This window comes from Colius striatus, chromosome 8, assembly GCF_028858725.1.
Source record: "Colius striatus isolate bColStr4 chromosome 8, bColStr4.1.hap1, whole genome shotgun sequence".
Classification (NCBI taxonomy): domain Eukaryota; kingdom Metazoa; phylum Chordata; class Aves; order Coliiformes; family Coliidae; genus Colius; species Colius striatus.
This window is the reverse complement of record NC_084766.1, coordinates 33,204,309-33,224,891: the sequence shown is the minus strand read 5'-3', so window position 1 is coordinate 33,224,891 and position 20,583 is coordinate 33,204,309. Positions and strand designations below refer to the sequence as shown.

Genomic DNA, 20,583 nt, shown 5'->3' with positions numbered 1-20,583 from the left:
CTTTTAGCCCTTTAGGGGTTTTAAAGCAAGAATGCCCCTGACTTTTAGGTAACAGACACGCAAACAAGCTGAGTAGCTCAGCCAGTCGGCTCGCCTCGCTCAATCAGTGACCTTCCCTGCAGAGTCCCAATCCAGCTGGCACTTCAGACAGCCCTGGTTCATCTACAAGAGTCAAAATTGAACTTCTCTCTCACACACCTTCAGGTTTCCCTTAATGAAGCAAGAGGCACATTAGATTCTTTAACTCAGAACCTGCTAGTTCGTTGCCTCAGCACTGCGCTTGCACACACCTATGCACACATGCTCAAATGCATCCTCAGAGCTTGTTAGGGGATGTTAAGCCTGGAGGGAATAGCCTCAAAATCAAAAGCAATAGTGATGTCTATTTGAATTCCAGGAAATCAGTGGATGCAGGAAGCAGTTAACTATGTGGGCAGACCCTACAGTGGGGTATCATATCCTTTAGTGTCTTCCCCTTCTTTCACTACGGCTATAGGAACTGTGCTGCATCCTTGTGCAGAACACCTCCATCTTTGTCACAAGGCCAGCCAGCCACACAGTATGTGCAGATAACATTATTCTGGCTGCTCTGGCGGGAACAACAGTTCTTGAGAAGATTATCAGTGCCACATTTCCATCTGTCATTGACTGCATCTGCATGAATAAATCCTGGACTGCTTCAGAAAGAAACCAGCAACTGAAAGTGGTGATAATGTTAAATGCTGAAAGGTCTCAGCATGCTTTTGGATGGGAATGACTAACACTGCCCCAAAGAGTTCCTGGGCATAGCAGAAAGTCTATATTGGTTATCAGCAACCTTGACATACTTTTGAAGACTCAGAGAGTTTACTATTTCAGAGCTGATCAGACCATGTCAGGCAGATCAATATGAGGAATAAGTTTGCCAATTTGTTCAGAAGGATAGACTCAGCATCCATTGACCTGATCCCAGAAGCCCGCTGACATTACTCTGTCTGCCTTGGGCTTTGGACCCAGATGCTGATGGCTGAGCTTATCCTGGCAGTGGAGCCAGACTTCTCTCTAGTTCACAAGGTGGGATCCCCCTTCATAAAAGGCTGTGGATATTTATAAATATTAAGAGGAAAATTGCCAAATTCCAGAAGTGAAACTGTTTGAAATTGGTTTCAACCCAATTTGAATACTTTGACCAAAAAAAACCCCACACAAAAAGAAGCTAAGAAAAATGTACTTACAGAAAGAGTTTAACTTTCAGTACTCTGGGTTGTGCATGTCACTTGTGCAGGTGACCTAAAACAGGGCACACAGCTCTCTTGATGAAAGTGATATCTGCTGCTGCCACCACTGGGTATTCTAAAAAATGTGCTGAGAAAACTTACTGCTTAACTGACTCTGTTAAAGCAGCTCCTTTAGCTTGAGTTGTGGAGGCCAGAGCTTCAGCAGCAGACTCTCTGAAGACCTCAGCTTCAGGGAAGCAGAAAGATGCCTCAGGTGTGGTCCCTCACACAAGCTGTACACCTTTCCTGAGCTGCTTTCATCTGTCAGGAGATTGGAGGCCTGCAATGGGGGTTTATTACTCTCCTTCTTCCCCCTGAGCTAACGCACACCTTAACTGCCCTTCCTAGGGCTGGACCAGTGTCTCCTCAGTGATGGTCCCGGCAGCCAATAGAATTGGACAAACCTCCAGAGCAGAGCCCACAGCCACACGTTCAGCTTAATGCAGCACTGCCCATTAGCAACAGAAAGCGTCTGTGTGGGAAATGAGGCAATGACTTTGGTTTGCACCCGCTGACAGTCGAGAGGAGCTAAGCAGGCACGTCGCTATTGCGCCATTAATTGTTTAATTATGAACAAACAACTTCAATCTGAGTGAGTTCAATAAAGCCAGAGCCAACCGCATCTGAAGAGCCTGTGTCTGGAAGGTTTCTGACTGCAAGCCACACGCTTGCCCCGTTGTGGTCCGTCTGAGCACACACCAAGAGCCGGTCCCACAGTCAGCCCCGCCGGCGGGACACCCACAGCCAGCACCCGCCTCGGGGTGGATGGCGCCCGGGCGCCTCAGCTCATCGCCCCGGTCCGGCTCTCCAAGCGCGGCCGGGGGGGCGGACGGCTGCCGGGCGGGCACTGACGGGCGGCTCCTCATCGCTCGGAGTCTCGGAGCGCTGCCGGGGGAAGGCTGCCGGGGGAAGGCTGCCGGGGGAAGGCTGCCGGGGGAAGGCTGCCGGGGGAAGGCTGCCGGGGGAAGGCTGCCGGGGGAAGGCTGCCGGGGGAAGGCTGCCGGGGGAAGGCTGCCGGGGGAAGGCTGCCGGGGGAAGGCTGCCGGGGGAAGGCTGCCGGGGGAAGGCTGCCGGTGGGCACCGAGGGCGGTCCCGGAGCCGCCCCTCTCCTTCCCGCGCCCGCAGGGCCCGGCCCCGCCCGCCGCCGCCACGCTCAACATGGCCGCCGCGCTGGGAAGGCTCCTTCGGGCCGCCGTGAGTGAGGGACCCTCCGCGGCCGGCCCCGCGCCCCAGCCCCGGCGGCTCTGACCCTCCGTGTCTCCCCGCAGGTGCCCGCCGCCGCTGCCGGGAGGAGGCTGACGGCGCAGCCCCTGCCCTGCGCCCGCCGCCAGCTCAGCCTCGGTAAGTGCGGGGAGGGCGGCGGGGACACGCACACGCGCCTCAGGGCTCGTCCCGGCGGCGCGGCCCCAGGGCTCGGCTCGCAGCTCTGTTCTCTCCCCCGCAGGCTCCTCGCGGTTTGCGCCAGCAGTTACACAACACGCCCCCTTTTTTAAGGGAACGGCCGTGGTTAACGGAGAGTTCAAGGAGCTGAGCCTGGATGACTTCAAGGGGAAATACCTGGTTCTCTTCTTCTATCCCCTGGACTTGTGAGTGTGGGGTTTCTCTCAGCTCTCTTGCCTTGCTGAAGGTCAGCAGAAGCGCAGCAGACTATTGCTGCCTGAAGCGTCTCTTTTCACCATATTGGGGTGTGAGTGCTAAGATTAGTGAGCAGATGGTCATTGTCTTATAAAGCTGTGGATCTGGTGACTGGAGAGCATCTTCTAGATGCCTGGACTGCTTCAGCGGGTAGAAATGACCTTGTGGTTCCCCTCACAGTCAGATCCCAGGAGTGAGGGCATTGCCTTCCAGTTTGGGGTCTCTTTGGAAACTCTCCTTTTAAGCAGTGAGGCCGGTGGAACTGCAGCTGGACAGCTCCAAAGCAAAAGGTGAACAGATGGGGCTGAGTCTGTCTGGATTTGAGTTACTGAGAGCATCCTGGTGTACCTGGGCACATGAGGATTGCAATGGTTTCCAAAAAGTCTCTTGTCTAGAGAGTGCACAGCAGAGACAGTTTCTCCATCTCTGCAAAAAAACTTGCCCAGTTCGGAGAGCTGAAAACTGGTGTGCTGAAAACATGATTGTTCTTTGAAATCAACAAGCTGATCTTGAGGAAACATGGTTAAAATCATCAGGCTAAAGAAAACACTTTGCTACATTAGTGCCTAGAAACAGACATGAGATTCTGTTCTAAAAACAACTCTCTGAAGTTTGCAGATTCATTACATCCTGTTTTCTCTCCCATCCAGCACCTTTGTCTGCCCCACAGAAATTGTGGCTTTCAGCAACAAAGCAAATGAATTTCGTGACGTGAACTGTGACGTGGTGGCAGTTTCTGTGGATTCTCATTTTTGTCATCTGGCCTGGATAAACACACCACGAAAGGTATGAATTGAGCAGCTGCTTGGGGCTTTCTCTGTCAGTTTTGTTGTGAGAAGATGATTTGAATAAACAATAGGGCAAATGCTAATTTCAATAGGCTGCCTAAAGTGATATGTGATTAGCTTCTACATTTGCAGACGTTATCCTGACCTCAATCTTTGTCATCTTGCTCTTTTCCTTAATAATTTGGGGAGGTGGATATTTTTGTTTTGCTGTCTTGATAGTCTTGTAGGTTACATCAGATCCTTGTATGTTTATCTTGAAGACAAATACTCTGTATACATGTCACTGTCCTAAGCTGCTGCTGACTTGCATGCACCACCACAGAAAACAAACAGCAGCCATTTAGTTGTTATTGTGACCCAGTTCCTAGCAGTGGTGGCTTCACTAGGGGAGTAGAACAACCCATTTATTGGAGTACTTTTATTAGTAACTCTCCCTGCTGAAATGATTCCACCTCTGCAATAAAAACAGATGTTTTCAGCTTTCTCCTGGGAAAGAAAGTGATAAAGACAGCTTTTTACTGGAGAGGAGTCTCTCTTGAATGCATACAAAGATCCATGCTTTTGGTCACTTAACACACCTCACTAGTTTGGCTAGTTGCAGAGAATGAGAAGTGTCCCAGGAAGGTGCAGAAGTGCCCATTCCCTCAGGTGATGCCCACACAGTTGTGCGGACGTGAGTCTCTGGTAGTGCCTTCGGGTGTGTGACTCTGCTGTTGTAACATCCAGGGGAGGGAGGGCAGTTTGCTGGATTTAACTTGGCTGGGCCTGTCAAGGGTATTTAATTTTCCATGTGCTTTGAAGCTTTAAAATGCAACTGTGGACTGTCTTCAGTGCTTCACATGAAAACTGTTCAACGTGTGCTGGTCACACGTGCAGCAAAACACCCTGAAAGGGAGGAAGGAATTCCTTGGTGGTGCAGACAGAACACTGACACCCAGAGAGGCCACGGCCTTGGTGTCTTTGACACCTATGTTCAAAACTCTGCCTATGGGAAGTCTGCTGCAGACAAGCAGGATCAGAGTCCAAATAACTGAGCTTACACAATGATCCCCTGATGCCAGGAACAGAAAAACTAACAAACTCCAGGCTTGTTTCAAGGGTGGAGAGCTTATCCCTCTTGCAGTATGTTGCAAAACTTTAATAATATTTCTAGAGTCAACAAATTGATTTGGGGGTGAAAAAAAACCCCATGAATTAAATAGGGAGAGTGTCAGAACTCAAACATACCTAGTGTGGCTGTGAGAAGCCTTTGTGTTTTGTCTGTTCATAGTGTGCAGGTTTGTTCTCCCTTCCCTCCCCACCACCTTCATCTTGTTTAATTTTGAACATTTAAATATGCAGTAGGAGTTTTTGTATTCCAAGTTCATAAATAGAGTACAAGGGAAACCTTCCTGGAACCTGATGACTGTTAGCATAGGCAGCTTTTTATCACTAAAATAAGCAATTCTAAACTGACCAGTGCAAACGAAGTTTTCATGTTCCAGAGAAACCAAACTTTCCTAACTACTTTAAAGAAAAGAAATGAACAAAACAAACCAAAACCAGCAGAACAACCACCTCCCCCAGCCCATCATGGTTCTTTTCATGGGATCATAGAATCATTATTGTTGGAAAAGACCTTTAAGATCAAATCCAACCACTTATGTCACACTGCCAGGCCCATTGTGAGACTAAACCAGATCCCTCAGCACTTCATCTATGTGTCTTAAATATCTCCAGGGAGGTAGACTCCACCACCTCCCTGGGCAGCCCATTCCAATGCTTAACAATGACCTTGGTGAAAAGGTTCTTCCTGATCTCCAATCTAAACATCCCCTGGCACAACTTGAGCCTATTTCTTCTTGTCCTGTCAGTCCTTACTTGGGAGAGAAGAGACTGACTCCTCCCTCAATGCAACTCCTTTCAGGTAGTTGTAGAGAGTGATCCTCTCAGTCTTATGTAGGCTAAACACCCCCAGCTCCTTCAGCCTCTCCTCATAAGACATTCTCCAGACCCTTCACCAGCTTTGCTGCCCATCAGTGGACATGCTCCAGCCCCTCAGTGTCCTTCTTGTAGCGAGGAGCCATGAAGCAGGTGGCATGGATGTGTTTTGTTATTAGCACACCCTCCAGAGCACTGAATCCAGCACCTCAAGGAAGATAATCCTAAAAAAGCGTTCTGGAATCTGATTCTGTTCTCTAGAGCGGCGGTTTGGGCAAGATGAATATTCCAGTTCTGTCAGACCTCACCAAGCAGATCTCCCGGGACTATGGGGTGCTGCTTGAAGGACCTGGCATAGCACTAAGGTAAGGACTGCTCATAGCTCTGCTCTGACACAGCCCAGCCCACACCAGGGCCAGTTGTGCTGTAACCACCTGCAGGGAAACTGCAGGAGGAGCACGTGAAGGCTGTAAGGTGGTGCTCCTGCAGAACTGCTACATCCCACTCTAGGAACAGGGTATGTGGCCATTAACGTTGAGAATGCATGCAGGGGAAAGGCAGCTCTGAGTGGGTGGGAGAACTCCACGTCACTGAGGAAAACAAGAGTAGGATAGAAGAGCATTTTACATTTTCTTACCTTTTTTTACTATTTAGGTCTGTCCTTTTTTTCCACTTCCTCTCTTCTGAAGAAAGAAGAGACTGGCTTAACCTTCCACATGAGAAGTTTCTAAAGCAGTGATCCTAGAGGCCACTACAGTCAATCCTGTAATAATTTAGAATGTAAAAAATGGTATTTCCACCTCCACTATGGAAATACTAAAAGCAAATAATGGTCCCTGAGAAATATTGCACTGGGTAGGAGTCTTTTGGAGACTTTCAGTTCCTGATCTCTTTGGATTGGGAATTTCTGACATTTATTTGTTGACAAGTTGAGCTATTTTGTATGCTAAGGTTGGGACATTGGTTTTCACAAAGGTTTACAAGCAGCAGGATATGATGTGTAAGCAGCTCTTCACTCAGTACCTTCAGGTTTCCAGCCAGCTGTCAACTTTGAAATACAGGTGGAATTGGAAGTTCTGCCTTTGTTATGTATTTGTCTTGATTTGTCTTTACACATACTTGATGATTTCACAGTACTGATCCCTGGCTTTTGATCACTAACATGATACATCAAACACTGTCTATCAAACACTCCTAGCCCTGATCCTTCCATCTAAGAATTAACTACTTCACTGAAATAGTTCACCCAGTTTCTCAGGTCTGATTTAGGCATCCCCTAAATTCTTGCTCAATTACAGAGGTCTCTTCATCATTGATCCAAACGGCATCATCAAGCATCTGAGTATCAACGATCTCCCAGTTGGCCGCAGCGTGGAAGAGACGCTGCGCTTAGTGAAAGCATTCCAGTATGTGGAAACCCACGGCGAGGTTTGCCCGGCCAACTGGACTCCAGACTCCCCTACAGTGAGTGTCTGCTAAATGCCACTTCTCTAAATATAGACACTGGCTTATTTTTGCATGTCCCAAGGCCTGAGAACCACTTTAACCTGAGGTGCTTGAACTGAATCTCTGCCTGTTGTCTATATCAGAAGCTTTTATCAGCTGGACCAATTCAGTCTCTTGTGTGGTACTAAATGTGTGATTTCTGTGAAGAGAGTTACTGATTTAAAAGACACAGATTGTATTTCAGACTCTAAATTTGACTTGCAGTCTCCACCTGTTGTCTTCAGATGTTTTACTTATTTAATGCCCTGCTTGATATTTAGCAGGAAAAATGTGGTAAAGACTTAACATTTTCAAGTAGGAGCTTGTACATCATTTAGGCTTTCATCCAAGAGCAGAATCATAAATAACCTCTTGTTTTGATACAGTAGGCATGGATTTGCTTTGATAAAGTGTCACATCAGTGATATTATTTTTCTATTTACTCTTGGTTATAGCATATAGTAACAAAACTTTCTTTTCTTGACAGATCAAACCAACCCCAGAAGCTTCTAAAGAATATTTTGAGAAAGTGCATAAATAAATCAAATGTGTGGACAAAACTCTTAGGTACCAGAAACTGAAGACATTAGGAAAGAAGCTGTGATTGTATATTAAAACAAAAATAAATAAAAGAAAATCAAGGTTCTCATTTTCTCTTGTTTAAGAAGCAATTAAATGCTGGGATATTTACCAACTCCCTTGTCATGCTTCAAAAAGAAGGGTAAATAACTAAGGCTCGCCTCCCCACCCCCAATTTGCAACTTAGTTTCATGGATTTCTGTCGCTAGTCACCTTCCTGAAAACGCACAATACAGTTGCCTTCCACTTTTTCCTCTTTCTTATGACTAATTTTGGACCAGAAATTGTCCCAACATCTTCTTTGCTCATGTGAAAAACTAGATCCTGTGGCAAGAGTTTGAAAGAGTGGGGACAATACAGAAAACAGAGTTTCGATACATGAGTTTTGCAGAGTAAGAAATGAATGTAACAACAAAAGATCTCCTGGGTTTTGTGTGTAAATGCACTATAACTTGAATGTAAATATGTGCCATTGTAATCCTGCATCTTGTCAGAGATGCACTGCAGCTACATGGGAGCATTTACAAGCATGAAGACCTGTAATTCTGCCTGGGAGACGGTAAAACCTTGAACCCCAATAGTGTACTTATGGAGCTTAATGAGAGTCTTCCCTCATTTAAAGCATTGCTTCTTTGCTTGAATCTGTCTCCAGGAAAAACTTAAAGGTGAAATGTTGTTCTGCGTGAAAACAATATAGCATATCTCTAGTGATACTAATAAATCTTAGCCTTGACTAGCAGCAGCTGTGTTGCTTTTCTTTTCCTTCACTTCTCCGCCAAAGAGTCCTGTTTGTTTATTTTGAAGGAGCTGAATAAGCTCCATTGCCCTACAAAGTGTCCTATGTACCTTTGTCACAGCAAGCAGTTAATGGCTGCTGTTGCCTTTGTGTGCTGTGGTGAGTAGCCCATAGACCGAAGTACCTGATGTCCTGCTGAAGGGCTGGATAAATCAATGCAGTACTGAAGGGGTTCAAATGAATCTTCTGCTCTTTTGAGCGGGGGAATGGATTTCAGATAAGCATGAGGGAACCCCCTTGGCATAGTGGCTGCCGTGTCCTAAGTTAGCTTTACAACAGCTAGCAATGCTGCAATGTAAGTGCAAGGACGAAAAGACGAGCCTGACGTGCAGTGCTGGGTGATGCTCCAAGTGTCAGTACCTGCAAATCTGTCTTCTGCTCACTAATACCCACACAGCTTTTCCCGTAGAGCTGGTGTTGGGGGCTGCCTGTGCAACCGCAAGGCTGGGGCACGCTGATCTTTACCCTGGCTGCATCCTTCGCTTACCTTAGTTATTTTAAGGCAAAGAAGGACTCAGGGGGTTCCTCAGCTCCTCGATTCTGTCACCCCGGGAGACACTGCTGGAAGGTGAAAAGGCGACCGGACCTTTCCTAACCCCGACCTGCTCCTCCCGCTCCGGACCCTGCCCTGAGGGCGCTCCGGACCCTGCCCTGACGGCGCCCCGGGCTGCCGGCGCGGCCCCCGCCGCCTCCCTGCCCCGGCCCCAGCTGCCAGTTACCCCCGCCGCCTCCCTGCCCCGGCCCCAGCTGCCAGTTACCCCCGCCGCCTCCCTGCCCCGGCCCCAGCTGCCAGTTCCCCCCCGCCGCCTGCCACCCTGCCTGCCGGCCTCCTCGTCCCCCGCGGCCGGCCTCAGGGCGGGAACGCGCCCGGGAGGCCAAGGCCCGGCCGGGTGAGGCGCGGCGCGGCGCGGCGCGGCGGCGGGATCGCGGCGCGGGGCAGCGTGCCCGGGCGGAGCGTGCAGCAGCCGGACCGGCCCCCGCAGCGCCTTTCCGGTGCGGCGGCTCCATGGACGCCAACCTGCGGTTCTGGAGGGAGGAGGGACAGGTCAGGGGCCGGCGGGGCCGGCGCGGCGCGGGCGGGCTGCCTGCCTGCCCCCCTCCCAAATAACGCCTCGCCTCCCTCCCTCCCTCAGACGTTTTTCCAGAGGTTTCTTCTGTGGGCGGACGCCTTAGACCCGCTGCTGCTGCTGAAGCCCGCCGTGAGTACCAGCTGGCAGCGGGGCGGCTGTGCCGGGGCTCGGCCCGCTGCCCTGGGCCCTGCCGGGGCGACATCGCCTCAGCGGCCTCTCCTGCCCCAAACCCTGCGTGGTGGTAGGAAGGGAATCGCCCTTGGGAGCTTTGGCTTTGCTGAGGTGTAAAATAATGTCATTACAGGGCTTCCGAGGGAAAATAAACCACAGATACAGGAGAGATACATGTGTATGCACTTCGCTGTGTGATTACATTAACAGAGGGCATTTCTAGACACAACCAGTTCAGTGGTCCTGTTTTGACCGCGTCTGCTGTGCCAGCAGATCAGTTAGCGCAATTAAGAACCAGGGAGCCCCCAAAGACAAGAGAGATGGAGCAAGCAGCAGGACAGGCTGTTAGGTGCAGCTGCCGGAGGACTCCTGATGGGGAGCTGCCGTGGCTTCCCAGAGGACGGGTTTGCTGAACTGCACCGTGGGCACCCAGACTCTCTGCTGACTAACCCACATACCCATCCTTGCGATGCAGCTTATTCTGAAGCCCTCTGATTCTCCTCCAAGTGGCTATGCCGAAAGGAATCCTCCTCTAGGAGGGAGCACAAATGATTTGCATGCTCGTTTTCATAGGAGAGAATGACACTGAACATCTTATGGGTCATGAAGCTTAGCTTCAGGAACTGTGATGACAGCAACATTCTGACGAAGGTGTGCTTTTCTGTCAGTCCACTTCTGTGTAGTTTTGTCAGGGGTGACAGAGGAAAAAAGCACAGCACATTGAGGGTTGTCTGGTTGGTCAGTGTGTTAAAGGAATTTTTCCTTGATTGATTCTTTTTAAAAGGAAAGCTCCATTAAAGCACAGGAACATTCAGAATCTGTGTACATGAGGTATTTCCTTGTCACTGGCAGGATATAGTGTGTTGTGTCTATTCATCTATCTCTATATATGCATGTATATGTATATCTAGAGATACATAGTATGAATACACATTTCTCTATGTTCATGTACAAATAATATCATGTAGTAGATATCCATGATAGAGGTGTAAATGCCAACAAGAAGGTTTTATATTGTATTCAGGAATTTGTAGATCTAGGATTAGTTCACACCTCCTTGAATTAAAATACACTGTTGCAAACAGAAATGTTGAAGAAAAGTCAAGTCATATCATCAATTCTCCAAAGAGGAATGGCTGTTTATGCAGACCATGGATAACTAAATGAGGTGGCAGTTTTATTCTCCTGACTTGTATCTGTGCTTCATAATGAAAAGCTTAAGCCGAGGTTAGAGGAGGAGTGTATAACCCAAACCTTGCTGACACATTGGTGAACATGCAGGTGCACCTATTGATGCTGTGACTTGTTTCTGGTAATTATAAAAGTCTGCTTTGGAACTGCATTTTGAAATAGTCATTGAGGTACCTGTAGGACTATCAAACAGCTGCTTTGGTGGGAAACCTTTGGATTTACACTGGGACAACTTTAGGTACAAGAATAACACTCTTGATTTCAGTGAGGTTTTTCATGTGCTTAAAGTTCAGGTGCATTTACATAATGGATTGAAGGATCTGTACTTATAAAGGGACTGTGAGGGGTGTGAATAAAAGTCTTTATGACAGTGAATTAGTTGTGTGCCAAGATGTGCTTTTGCTTTAACTGCTTTGGTGCAGGACAAGTGCATTAGCTTGACACTCTGGGTTTGTGTTTAATGTGTTTTATACTGCCACTGTGCACTGTAGAATATTGAAATCTGAGGTGGGTTTTTCCCATTCATTTCTGGTTTGTTTTTTTTTCTCAAATGCAGGATGAAATAAGAAGAAACAGACTATTATTAGAAAGCAGTGGAAAGACTGAAAAGCCTTTACAGAATGATCAGGTATTCTGGAGCTCAGAGGCATCTTCTTCATGGCTGAAATAGTTGCTCTTAGTATAAGACCTAGCAGACAGAATACTGAGATTCAGATACAAGGGTCAACACAAGAAAAGCTCATTAATAATACAGTGACTTTTCTAATCTATAAATCTAGTAGGAATTTCTTTGGATTCCAAATTGCAGTATTGTCATCCTGAAGAATTAGGTTGTGTATCATATAGCTGAGTTTGAAATTTTCTCTCAGGTCACTCTAGGAATCAGTGCTCTGAGCTTTTCCGCTTTCAGATATCTACTAGCTTCAGGGGGGTTGGACTAGATGATCTCTAAAGGTCCCTTCCAACTCCTACCATTCTATGATTCTTAAAATCAGCTTTCTATTGTGCCTTAATGGGTACCTTGGTGCTGTTACACAGCACATGGGAAGTCAGTAAGTTATGTTCAACAGGGAGGATATGGAGAGAAATTTCAGGGAAAAAATAATATAAGGAGTGTACAGTACACATAGGAACTAAATTACTGGCAAAAAAAGAGTCATACATTTAGAAAGCAGATTTTACCCAGCCTCTTCTGAAACTTGATTACTAACCTAATTTTTAAATTGTTCAGACAAAACAAGCCTTCCTGCTGAGCCTGGTAAGTTTACACAGTATTTAGAAATCTTCTTTTTCTTTCTGTCTCATTGCGGTATGGCTAAGGTAGTCTAATTATCTTTATGGTTTTTTCCTCTGAAGTCCAGTGTACATCCTGATACAGACAAGATCATTCCTATTATGTTTAGACCTCCGGGTAAGTTCCCTTAAGAGAAGTTTTGTGTGTGTGAATGAAGCATTGAAGGGAAATAGCTCATAGTAAATAGCTACTGTGATACTCTTCTCCATATAGAGAAATGAGGAGACTTTTGCTTCTGTTAGTTGTGTTGTCATGACTGTTGAATCATAAAATCATAGAATGGTAGGGGTTGGAAGGGATCTTTAGAGATCATCTAGTCCAACCCCGCTGCAGAAGCAGGTTCACCTGGATCAGGTCACACAGGAATGTGTCCAGGTGGGTTTTGAAAACCTCCAGCAAAGGAGCCTCCACACCCTCCCTGGGCAGCCTGTGCCAGGGCTCCCTCACCTCAACAGGGAAATAGTTTTTTCTTATGTTTAAATGGAACTTTTTGTGTTCCAGATTCTTTCCATCACCCCTTGTCCTGTCACTGGATACAACAGAAAAAAGTGCTACCCCAACCTCCTGACACCCACCATTTAGATATGTGTAACTATTAATGAGATCCCCCCTCAGTCTCCTTTTCTCCAGACTAAACAGCCCCAGGTCCCACAGCCTTTCCTCATAAGGAAGATGCTCCAGTCCCCTGATCATCTATTTCTACAGTCTTCCTGAGGAATTTCTCCCATTTCACCTACTGACCTAGGTGAAAAGAGCCTGACCTGCTTTTGGCATTAGAGAATGAGTTCCCAAATTCCTCCACACATAGAACAGTCAGTAAACTCAGTAAGCTGAGTTTTCATTCAATAAAGGCTGCTATATGCACTAACTTGCTGTGGTGGCAGATAAAGTCTGCTTGGGGTGATGGTTAGGGAGCTAAGACAGTGTAGGTTGTTAATCAGATATAACCATATTTGGGCTATTTACTCCTTATCTTGTACAGCCACTCACAGCTGTGACAGCCTTTGTTGCTACCTAGCTCTTTTTCAGTAGAGTGAGGAGAAGCAATTTCTGTCCAAAACTCAGTTTCTACTCAGGTTCTGAGTAGCCACCTGGAGGGGATTTCACAAAACCTCTGTTTGCCTCTAAGCTCTGACCAGGTATTCTGGCTTCTTGAATGAGACAAAGATTAGAATTGAAGTCCATGGTGATGGTGGGGATTTTGTGGGTGGTGTTCTGCTTAGAGCTGAAACTAGAGGGGTGAAGTGAGGGGTATTTTCTTCTCAGAATCTAGATCCAGCAGTTACTTTGACTGAAATGAAGTTTTCTTTCTTTTTAGCCTTCATGCCCATATGTCTTCCATTGGTGAGTGATCATGAAAGATGTCAGTGTACCACAAGGCTTACATTTTTCCAAAGCTAGGGATTGAAGGGAGGGAATGGAAGGGTTTAGGCTTCTTAGTTAAACAGTCTGTGCTGAAAATAGAAAAGACACTTGTTTTATGGGAAGTACTGAGTAATCTAGAAATGGAGCCCTTAGTGAATCTTACTGGAAGTCTAAGCCTGTTGGCCACCTTCCTTCAGCAGTGTTCAAAGAGATTGTTCATGCATGAAGGTCAGCTTTCTAATGCAAACTGAAATGCTCTAGGTGTGGCCCTTGCTTTTGCCACAGGAGTGCACATCCACACATCCTGACATCTGTCATTCCATATGAAGATTACAGCATGAACTTACATGGCTCTAGCAGAAAATGCAATGAAAGTCTTCAAGGCTGTTACATTTGTTATAAACGGTAACAGATTTAACAGAATTAGTTCTCTTTTGATATTTACAGCTTAAGGCTCTTTCATAGATGTCATTAGATTCAGTGCTGGCATTAATTGTTGCATTAAATGATCCTCCTCTGAGGCTTTGGACATTCCCTGCCCTCCTCTTAATCAGTATTTGTCTTATCTTGATTGACTGCTTATAGATTCTTGCACACAGTGTTTTTACTCACTATGTCTCTCTGTTTTGTATTGGATAGAAAAAGGGAGTGTCATACCTGTTGCAAGGAAGTGTGTTAGCCTAGAATCAAGGCAGATGGCTTCAGGAGCTGACTGGAGCCTTGGACACTGCTGCAGATAGTAACAGAGCTGTTCTCTCTGTGCTCTAGCCAAGCACCGCTCACCAAAAACTTCATCAAACCTAACTTTCTTGTGGGATTTTCCTCTTAGGTTGTTGCTTCATCTCTTCAACTCCAGGCCAAGCAAGCTTTTTTTTGCCAGGTAATTATCTCTTCCTTTCTACATTTACAAGTCTTTCAGCCTCAATCCCAAATGAATCATTGCTCATGATCTCTCTGTTTTGCAGTTTGCGTTTCACATGTACAACACAGGATTCGCCCTAGTCCATGGCAATGGTACTGCAAAGTGTGAAGTATGTGGTGATTTTTGTTCCTTAAAACCATCTTAATTGCACAAGAGTGCAATTAATTGAACATGAGTTCAAAGTGTTTTACAAATGTACTCATGGATTATGTTTCTTCTGTCCTTCTTAGGATTACATACTGCAACAAAAGCAGATCTTCTGTGGCTTGGGAGCCATTTCCTACGCAGCAGTTGTTGGTGTAGGTATTTGCTCAATGATTGCTTTCCTAATAAGCTTTCCTGAGAAGGAGCAGGCACTGAGATAATTACACTGCCAGATGTCCTTCAGGATTGTGCTCTGATACTCTGCTCTGATGTCTTGCCCCAGAACTGTTCAGAATAAAAATTTTCCTGATCATCTGTCAGCCAGTACCTTGGTTGGCTTCCTCCAATGCTTCCTCTTCTGTCCTTTGCTTTGTTATTCTGCAAGCTTAGAAAATGAGTGGTAAGAGGAAATGGCCAGCATTTGCAAACACAGAGTAACTCACTGTGTTGTAGCTGATCTTTTGGTGTGGTTCTGTGAGCTAGATCTGTCTGTGGTAAAATCTGCTGGCATCTGTACTGGACAGAGTTAGCTCAGATCCCAGAAGCAGCATAGCCTTGAAAATACTGCACTGGATGCAGGTTAATCAGGTGTGCAGGAGGATTAGGGGGCTGGGGGCTACCAAGCTACCTCTGCTGAACTGGAATAGTGATTTATGGTTTCCAGAGTTTGCTACGCCACAGATGAGCCCTGGTATCCTCACGACACTCGTTTCAATTGTAGATGCCCTTGTAACACATTTCCTCACTCTCCACACTAAACAGGGATTTTTATAAGCCTTCTGGCAGAAAAAATACAACTGTTCCTGCTTTTATTAGTGGGACTTTCACCTCTGTCCCCTAGGCAAGGCAGTTGGGCCCACAGTGCTCAGGACTGACAGAGGGCTGGGGAGGCAGCTCTGCCTGTGGGTACATTGGGGGGTTCTTCTCTCTCCTCCAGGGGAGCCTTAGAGCATCAGCTGGTGTCCTGGCCATTCATTCCTAAATGAAACTTCCTGCAAGGGTATTATGGGACTATGGAATTGGGCTGAAATTGTGGAGAATCAGGAAAAAATACACAAGTAAGGCAGGTTTCCTGTTTAAGGGGGGGAGCAGCATGTGACACAAGGCAGTTGGACACATGTCCAAGGAATGTTAGGCAGAAGTAATTGTTTTCCTCTTTCTGTCTTTGCATTCACACTGCTGCTGTCCTCTACATAATATTTCATGCTTTTTTTTCATCATGATATTTGTGTTCTTGTGTAAAAGAGTGATTACAAGTACCTGAAGGAAGCAGAGAAAGTGTGTGTTTTGTTGGAATGTTAAACCAAGGTGTTTGTATATTTTTATAGGTGGTAACTAAATACTAACTCAGGGATTTATTTGCCTAAGCTGTTGCACATACTGAAATGCTGCACATGTGTTTTAAAGAAGGTGCCTGTTCCCTCACAATGTCTTAGGCTCTTCCTCTTATCTTCATGAATCGTTACACGTTGAAGAGTCCGTTAGCGGAACTAGTTGTCAAAAAACTTTTACCTGCTCCTCTTCTTGGTGAGTAAAAAGAAACTCTACATGGTGCAGCTGGTCTGAGGGCCAGCTGCAGCCCCCATCTGCCTGTAGAATTGTATTGCCCCTGTGCAGCTGTGGCCTCACTGTTTTCCCAGCCTCCTCCTCCTCCCAGCTTTTGCTGGGTACTGTCCTTTCTGTGGGAGAGTGAACACTCACTGAGCAGTGTAGCTGCCCTCTGTTTGGTTCTTACTTACATAATGCCAGAGCACCTTTTAGGATTGGGCCTTACAAACTCACTCAAACTTCTGAAACAAAAAAATCATATCCCAAGCAGATTTTTCTGAGGCATTCTCTTCTGAAGCTGCCAGGTTATTCAGTTGTGAACTGCTGAACAGGAAATGTAAAATGCACCTAGGTATGAATGGTACTATTGAAATAGTCCTTTTGCATCTTTTAAAGCAAAATCCTCTTTAACTCTGCAGGCTTGATGAGTGCATTTACTGTGGCAGTGGTGAGAAGCCCAGAGTTTGAGAATGGAATCGAAGTGATGGACAGGAATGGCAAAATTGTAGGAGTGTCACAGAAGGCTGGTGAGAAGGTAGGCAAGGGGCCTGGCCTTTCATTCCCTGTCAAGAACTGAGTGTGATGCTGAGACTAGATAGAGTTAGATGTCTTGAGATGAGGGATCCCAGCTCAGGTGCTGTGTTTCTGGGTGGGCTTGGAGTAGGTCTCTGGAACCATGTTGGCACCTGACTTCTGTCTTCAAGTACTGGTAGCTTCCCCAGCCCAATATCCCGAGTGCCAGAGCTGAGCCACAGAGGCACCAGCACAAGCATTCTTGGTTTCTCTGGTCACCTCAGAAGGAGACTCTTGGACTTTCTTCTGCTGGGACACCTCAGAGAAAAGCCCTGTATTGTATATATCACATGCACCTTCTCTACTGGGAATATAATTTCAAGGCTGTGCCTCTCAAAGGGTAATGCCACGATCTAGTGTGCTAGTGCATTTTATCCTTGGGCTCCACATGCTGACTCTGTATTTGCTCCTTGCCTTGCTCATCAACATCCATAGCAGAGTGCCACAGGAACCTAGAGCAAGAAGTCATATGGTATGTGCTGTATGTGACCTTCCTCTGTGCTGCTGTTCAGAGGGAAGGAAACAGCTAGGTGAGCATGAAGATTTGTGGACAGCTGGAGAAAGACCTTCACATTGATACAGGATAGTTAGGATGCCCAGATGGTAGAACCATTCAGAAGAAGCCTCACCAGAACTATTATGGAGGTAGGAAAACTCAGTATGACATCAGTAGTGTCACCTCCCTCTGAAGGAATTTCCTCAGAATACTTGCCCCTTGTAGGAATTTAGTTTCTATTTAAGAAATAATTCCTTCAACAAAGGTTTTTATCCCTCATTAGCCTGTTCCTTGAAACTCCAGAGTGTTGACAAAAATATGCTCAGAGACATGCAGCATTTGAAGCTGCACAGAGCACTGCTTTACCAACATTTCTTTTTCTCTCTCCCTGGAGGCCGTTAAAGAAACAGCATTGTCAAGAGCAGTCTTGTTTGGGACAACATTCTCCCTGCCAAGTGTGCTTACGAGCTTTGTGGGAAGGTAGGAGTGTTGCAAAAGGGCTGGGGGTGCCTGGCCAGCGTGTACTCTGCTTTTCAGTCTGGCTGGTACCACTGGCCAGTTTTCTCTTGGCTTTGCAGTATTATTTACCTCAGTAAAAAGAACTACCTGGGAAGTTTCTGTTCAGCTACTGGGATTCATTTAGGTGTGTAGGTAAATCTGGGGATGTCTGCATCCACGCTTTGTGGGTTTGCAGGAAGTTGTAAAACCATGAGAGTTTGCTCTCTACTGCCATGCAGGAAACATGTTTGTGCTCTCCTGGCAGGCTCCTTCACAACACCTGCATTCCCTGATCAGTGTCTGGTGTCAAGGTTGCTCACAGCACTTAGATTTGTTATTTCTGAAGAGGAAACAGGGCACTTGAATTTGCAACTAAAACTGGATCCCAACTTCCACGTTGTTTTCCATATGCTGTAAAACACATGATTTCTTTTGCAACATTTAGAAATGCTACATTGTAAGAAGAATTCCTTGTATGCATGATGAGAGGATTCTTAGCCTGTCCTGAGCTTTTGGTAGGGATCATTATGTCATCTAATTCAGTACTGCCTAGATCAATTCCCTATCCCTTTTTTCCTTAGCTTGAGGGAGTCCTGTTACCAAAATATATAAATGCAGATGTAAGATAAAATTTTAAGTCTATATCAAGTAATAAATGCTGGCACAAAGCAAAAGTAGGACTGCCAAGAGGAAGTAACTCTGAAAGGAGAGAGCATAGTGCAAGAAAAACCTTAATCAAAGAACCCAGATGCTTGAAAGCACTAATGCACCTTCTTCTGCTGCCACTTTGATGTCATTGCTTGTTTTCTTAATCTTGTACTGACAATCTGGGCTTGGAAAATGCTACAGCTAAATACAAATCCAAGGGGAAGAATGGGAAGTTAGGAGTAATAACATAGGAAATAGAAAAGGAAACATCTTTAGGATCTGTAAACTGAAGTTATTACTATTTGCAGTGTAATTTCAACCACTAAAATAGTAGCTAATGCTCTTTGTCTTGCTGTCAGGTTGTTTCTCCAGCCCAAACTGACATACTTACTTTCTTTGGCAGAGCAAAATTTGCAAAAACTCCACGAACTTTGGCTTTAGTGAGACTGCTTGTGCTGACATCAGTACTGACAGGGATGCTGCCAGCCTCGCTCAGTATGTTCTCGCAGTGTGGGGAGGTAAGGCCTTTCACAGGCATTGGTTTAGGATTGTTGTTAAATGAAATAGGTACTTTGTAACTATGGCCAGCAGTCTTAAGGCCAATAGGATTGAGCCAGCAATGTGCCCTCCTGGCTAAGAAGGCCAATGGCATCCTGGGGGACATTAAGAAGAGTGTGGGCTGCAGGTCAAGGGAGGTTCTCCTCCCTCTTTACTCTGCCCTGGTGAGGCCTCATCTGGAGTCCCGTGTCCAGCTCTGAGCTCACCAGCTCAAGAGGGACAGAGAACTGGTGGAGAGTCCAGGGCAGGGCTACTAAGATGAACAGGGGACTGGAACATCTCTCTGATGGGAAAAGGCTGTGAGACCTGGGGCTGTTCAGCCTGAAGAAGGGAAGGCTGAGGGAGAACTCTATCAACACTTAAAAATACCTGAAGGGTAGATGTCAAGAGGATAGGAAGTTCCATTGGAACATGAGCAGAAACTGCTTCACTGCTCAGTTGAGGGAGCCCTGTCACAGGCTGCCTGTGGAAGGCTGTGAAATCTCCTCCTCAGGAGGGGAACCTGCTTTAGCAGGGTGTTGGTCTGGATGAGCACTGGAGGTCCCTTCTAACCCCCACCGTGCTGGGATTCTGTAATGTGGTTGTGCATCTGAAATGGGGCAGCAGGGAGGCTGCTTGTGAAGGTCCCTTAACTAGGCAGAGGCTTACAGGACTTAACATGTCTAAGTTGCAGTGAATCACCCAAATAGGTTTATAGTTGGTCTCAATGACCTTAAAGGTCTTTTCCAATCTAAATGAGCAAATAAAATAACAAATGGAGGCAACACCACTAATGTTCTCTTTAGATCTTGGTAGTACACCTAATTTGGAATGAAACATGTTTCTTCCCTTATGTGTGCACATGTAGAAAATACCAGAGAAGCAAATAAAAAAGCCCCAAGACAAAAATCCCTCCAACTCCCAAATAAAGCAAAGAACCCCACATCCCCCACAGTCTTGCTCCTGAATGCAGGATTTCAGTTGGTGCCCAGTTTGATGCAGGACAGAAGACTGGACATCCACCTACCAGGCCGTGGTGGTGCTGATTCCCTTCTTCTGTACATTGCAGATAAAGCGAGCAGACCTGGAACCGGAAATTCAGGCATCTACAGAAGAAACAGTGTTGTTCTACAACAAGGGAATTTAGAGACTGGCTTTAATATATCACCCTGTGCTCTGACTGAAGTGAATCCTGAATGCATCAACAAGTTCCAGTGGCCTACATGACCCACGGCATCGTGACACTGCGATGTAGGTCCCAGGTTTGGTGTCCATGGTGTGATCTGTAAAGAGGCAGACTGTGCAAGCAGGTACATCCATCCACATGACTTCATCCTGGGAATGGTACTGGTACCAGGAGGCACTGTAACAGGGTGTGTGACAGCCTGTGTTCTGGGTGCTTCCTTGGGTGATTGATTTCTTAATTAAAAGGCTTGACTTGAATACAGAGACGTTTGTCCTGCTGCTGCAGCTTTGGACATGCTGCTTTCTGGGAAGACAGCTGGTAATGGCATGAACAGCAGTAGTCCTTTGGGTACAGTCAAGCTGGTTCTTCTCAGAATACTTGTGTGTTTTGTTGTTTTCAGTAACACTCGCTTCATGGGTGAGACATGAGTGAGGCAGACAGTCCTGAAACAAAGCAGCCCCAGTGGCAATATAATATTGGT

The 20,583-nt window shown here is 46.3% G+C and overlaps 2 protein-coding genes across 5 annotated transcripts; both read left to right on the top strand.

Annotated features, from left to right (window-relative positions):
• Window positions 1-2,384: 2,384 nt before the first annotated feature.
• Window positions 2,385-7,733, top strand: PRDX3 (peroxiredoxin 3). Its single transcript, XM_062001545.1, has 7 exons — window positions 2,385-2,450; window positions 2,525-2,597; window positions 2,701-2,842; window positions 3,542-3,677; window positions 5,861-5,964; window positions 6,898-7,063; window positions 7,572-7,733. Exons 1-7 carry the CDS (start codon window positions 2,415-2,417, stop codon window positions 7,623-7,625), a joined length of 711 nt encoding a protein of 236 aa, XP_061857529.1. The 5' UTR covers window positions 2,385-2,414; the 3' UTR covers window positions 7,626-7,733.
• Window positions 7,734-9,428: 1,695 nt separating this feature from the next.
• SFXN4 (sideroflexin 4) lies at window positions 9,429-20,365 on the top strand. Of its 4 annotated transcripts, XM_062001566.1 has the most exons (14): window positions 9,429-9,504; window positions 9,593-9,658; window positions 11,448-11,519; window positions 12,123-12,149; window positions 12,248-12,302; window positions 13,504-13,529; window positions 14,380-14,430; window positions 14,516-14,581; window positions 14,703-14,771; window positions 16,053-16,143; window positions 16,584-16,699; window positions 17,628-17,713; window positions 18,783-18,897; window positions 19,986-20,148. In XM_062001566.1, the coding sequence occupies exons 1-14, from the start codon at window positions 9,466-9,468 to the stop codon at window positions 20,061-20,063; spliced, it is 957 nt and encodes a 318-aa protein (XP_061857550.1). In that variant the 5' UTR covers window positions 9,429-9,465; the 3' UTR covers window positions 20,064-20,148. The 4 variants fall into 4 exon arrangements, with proteins under 4 accessions (XP_061857550.1, XP_061857551.1, XP_061857553.1 ...); XM_062001567.1 differs by lacking the exon at window positions 17,628-17,713 and having other exon boundaries at window positions 19,986-20,365; XM_062001568.1 differs by lacking the exons at window positions 9,429-9,504; window positions 9,593-9,658 and adding an exon at window positions 9,702-10,351.
• Window positions 20,366-20,583: the final 218 nt, after the last annotated feature.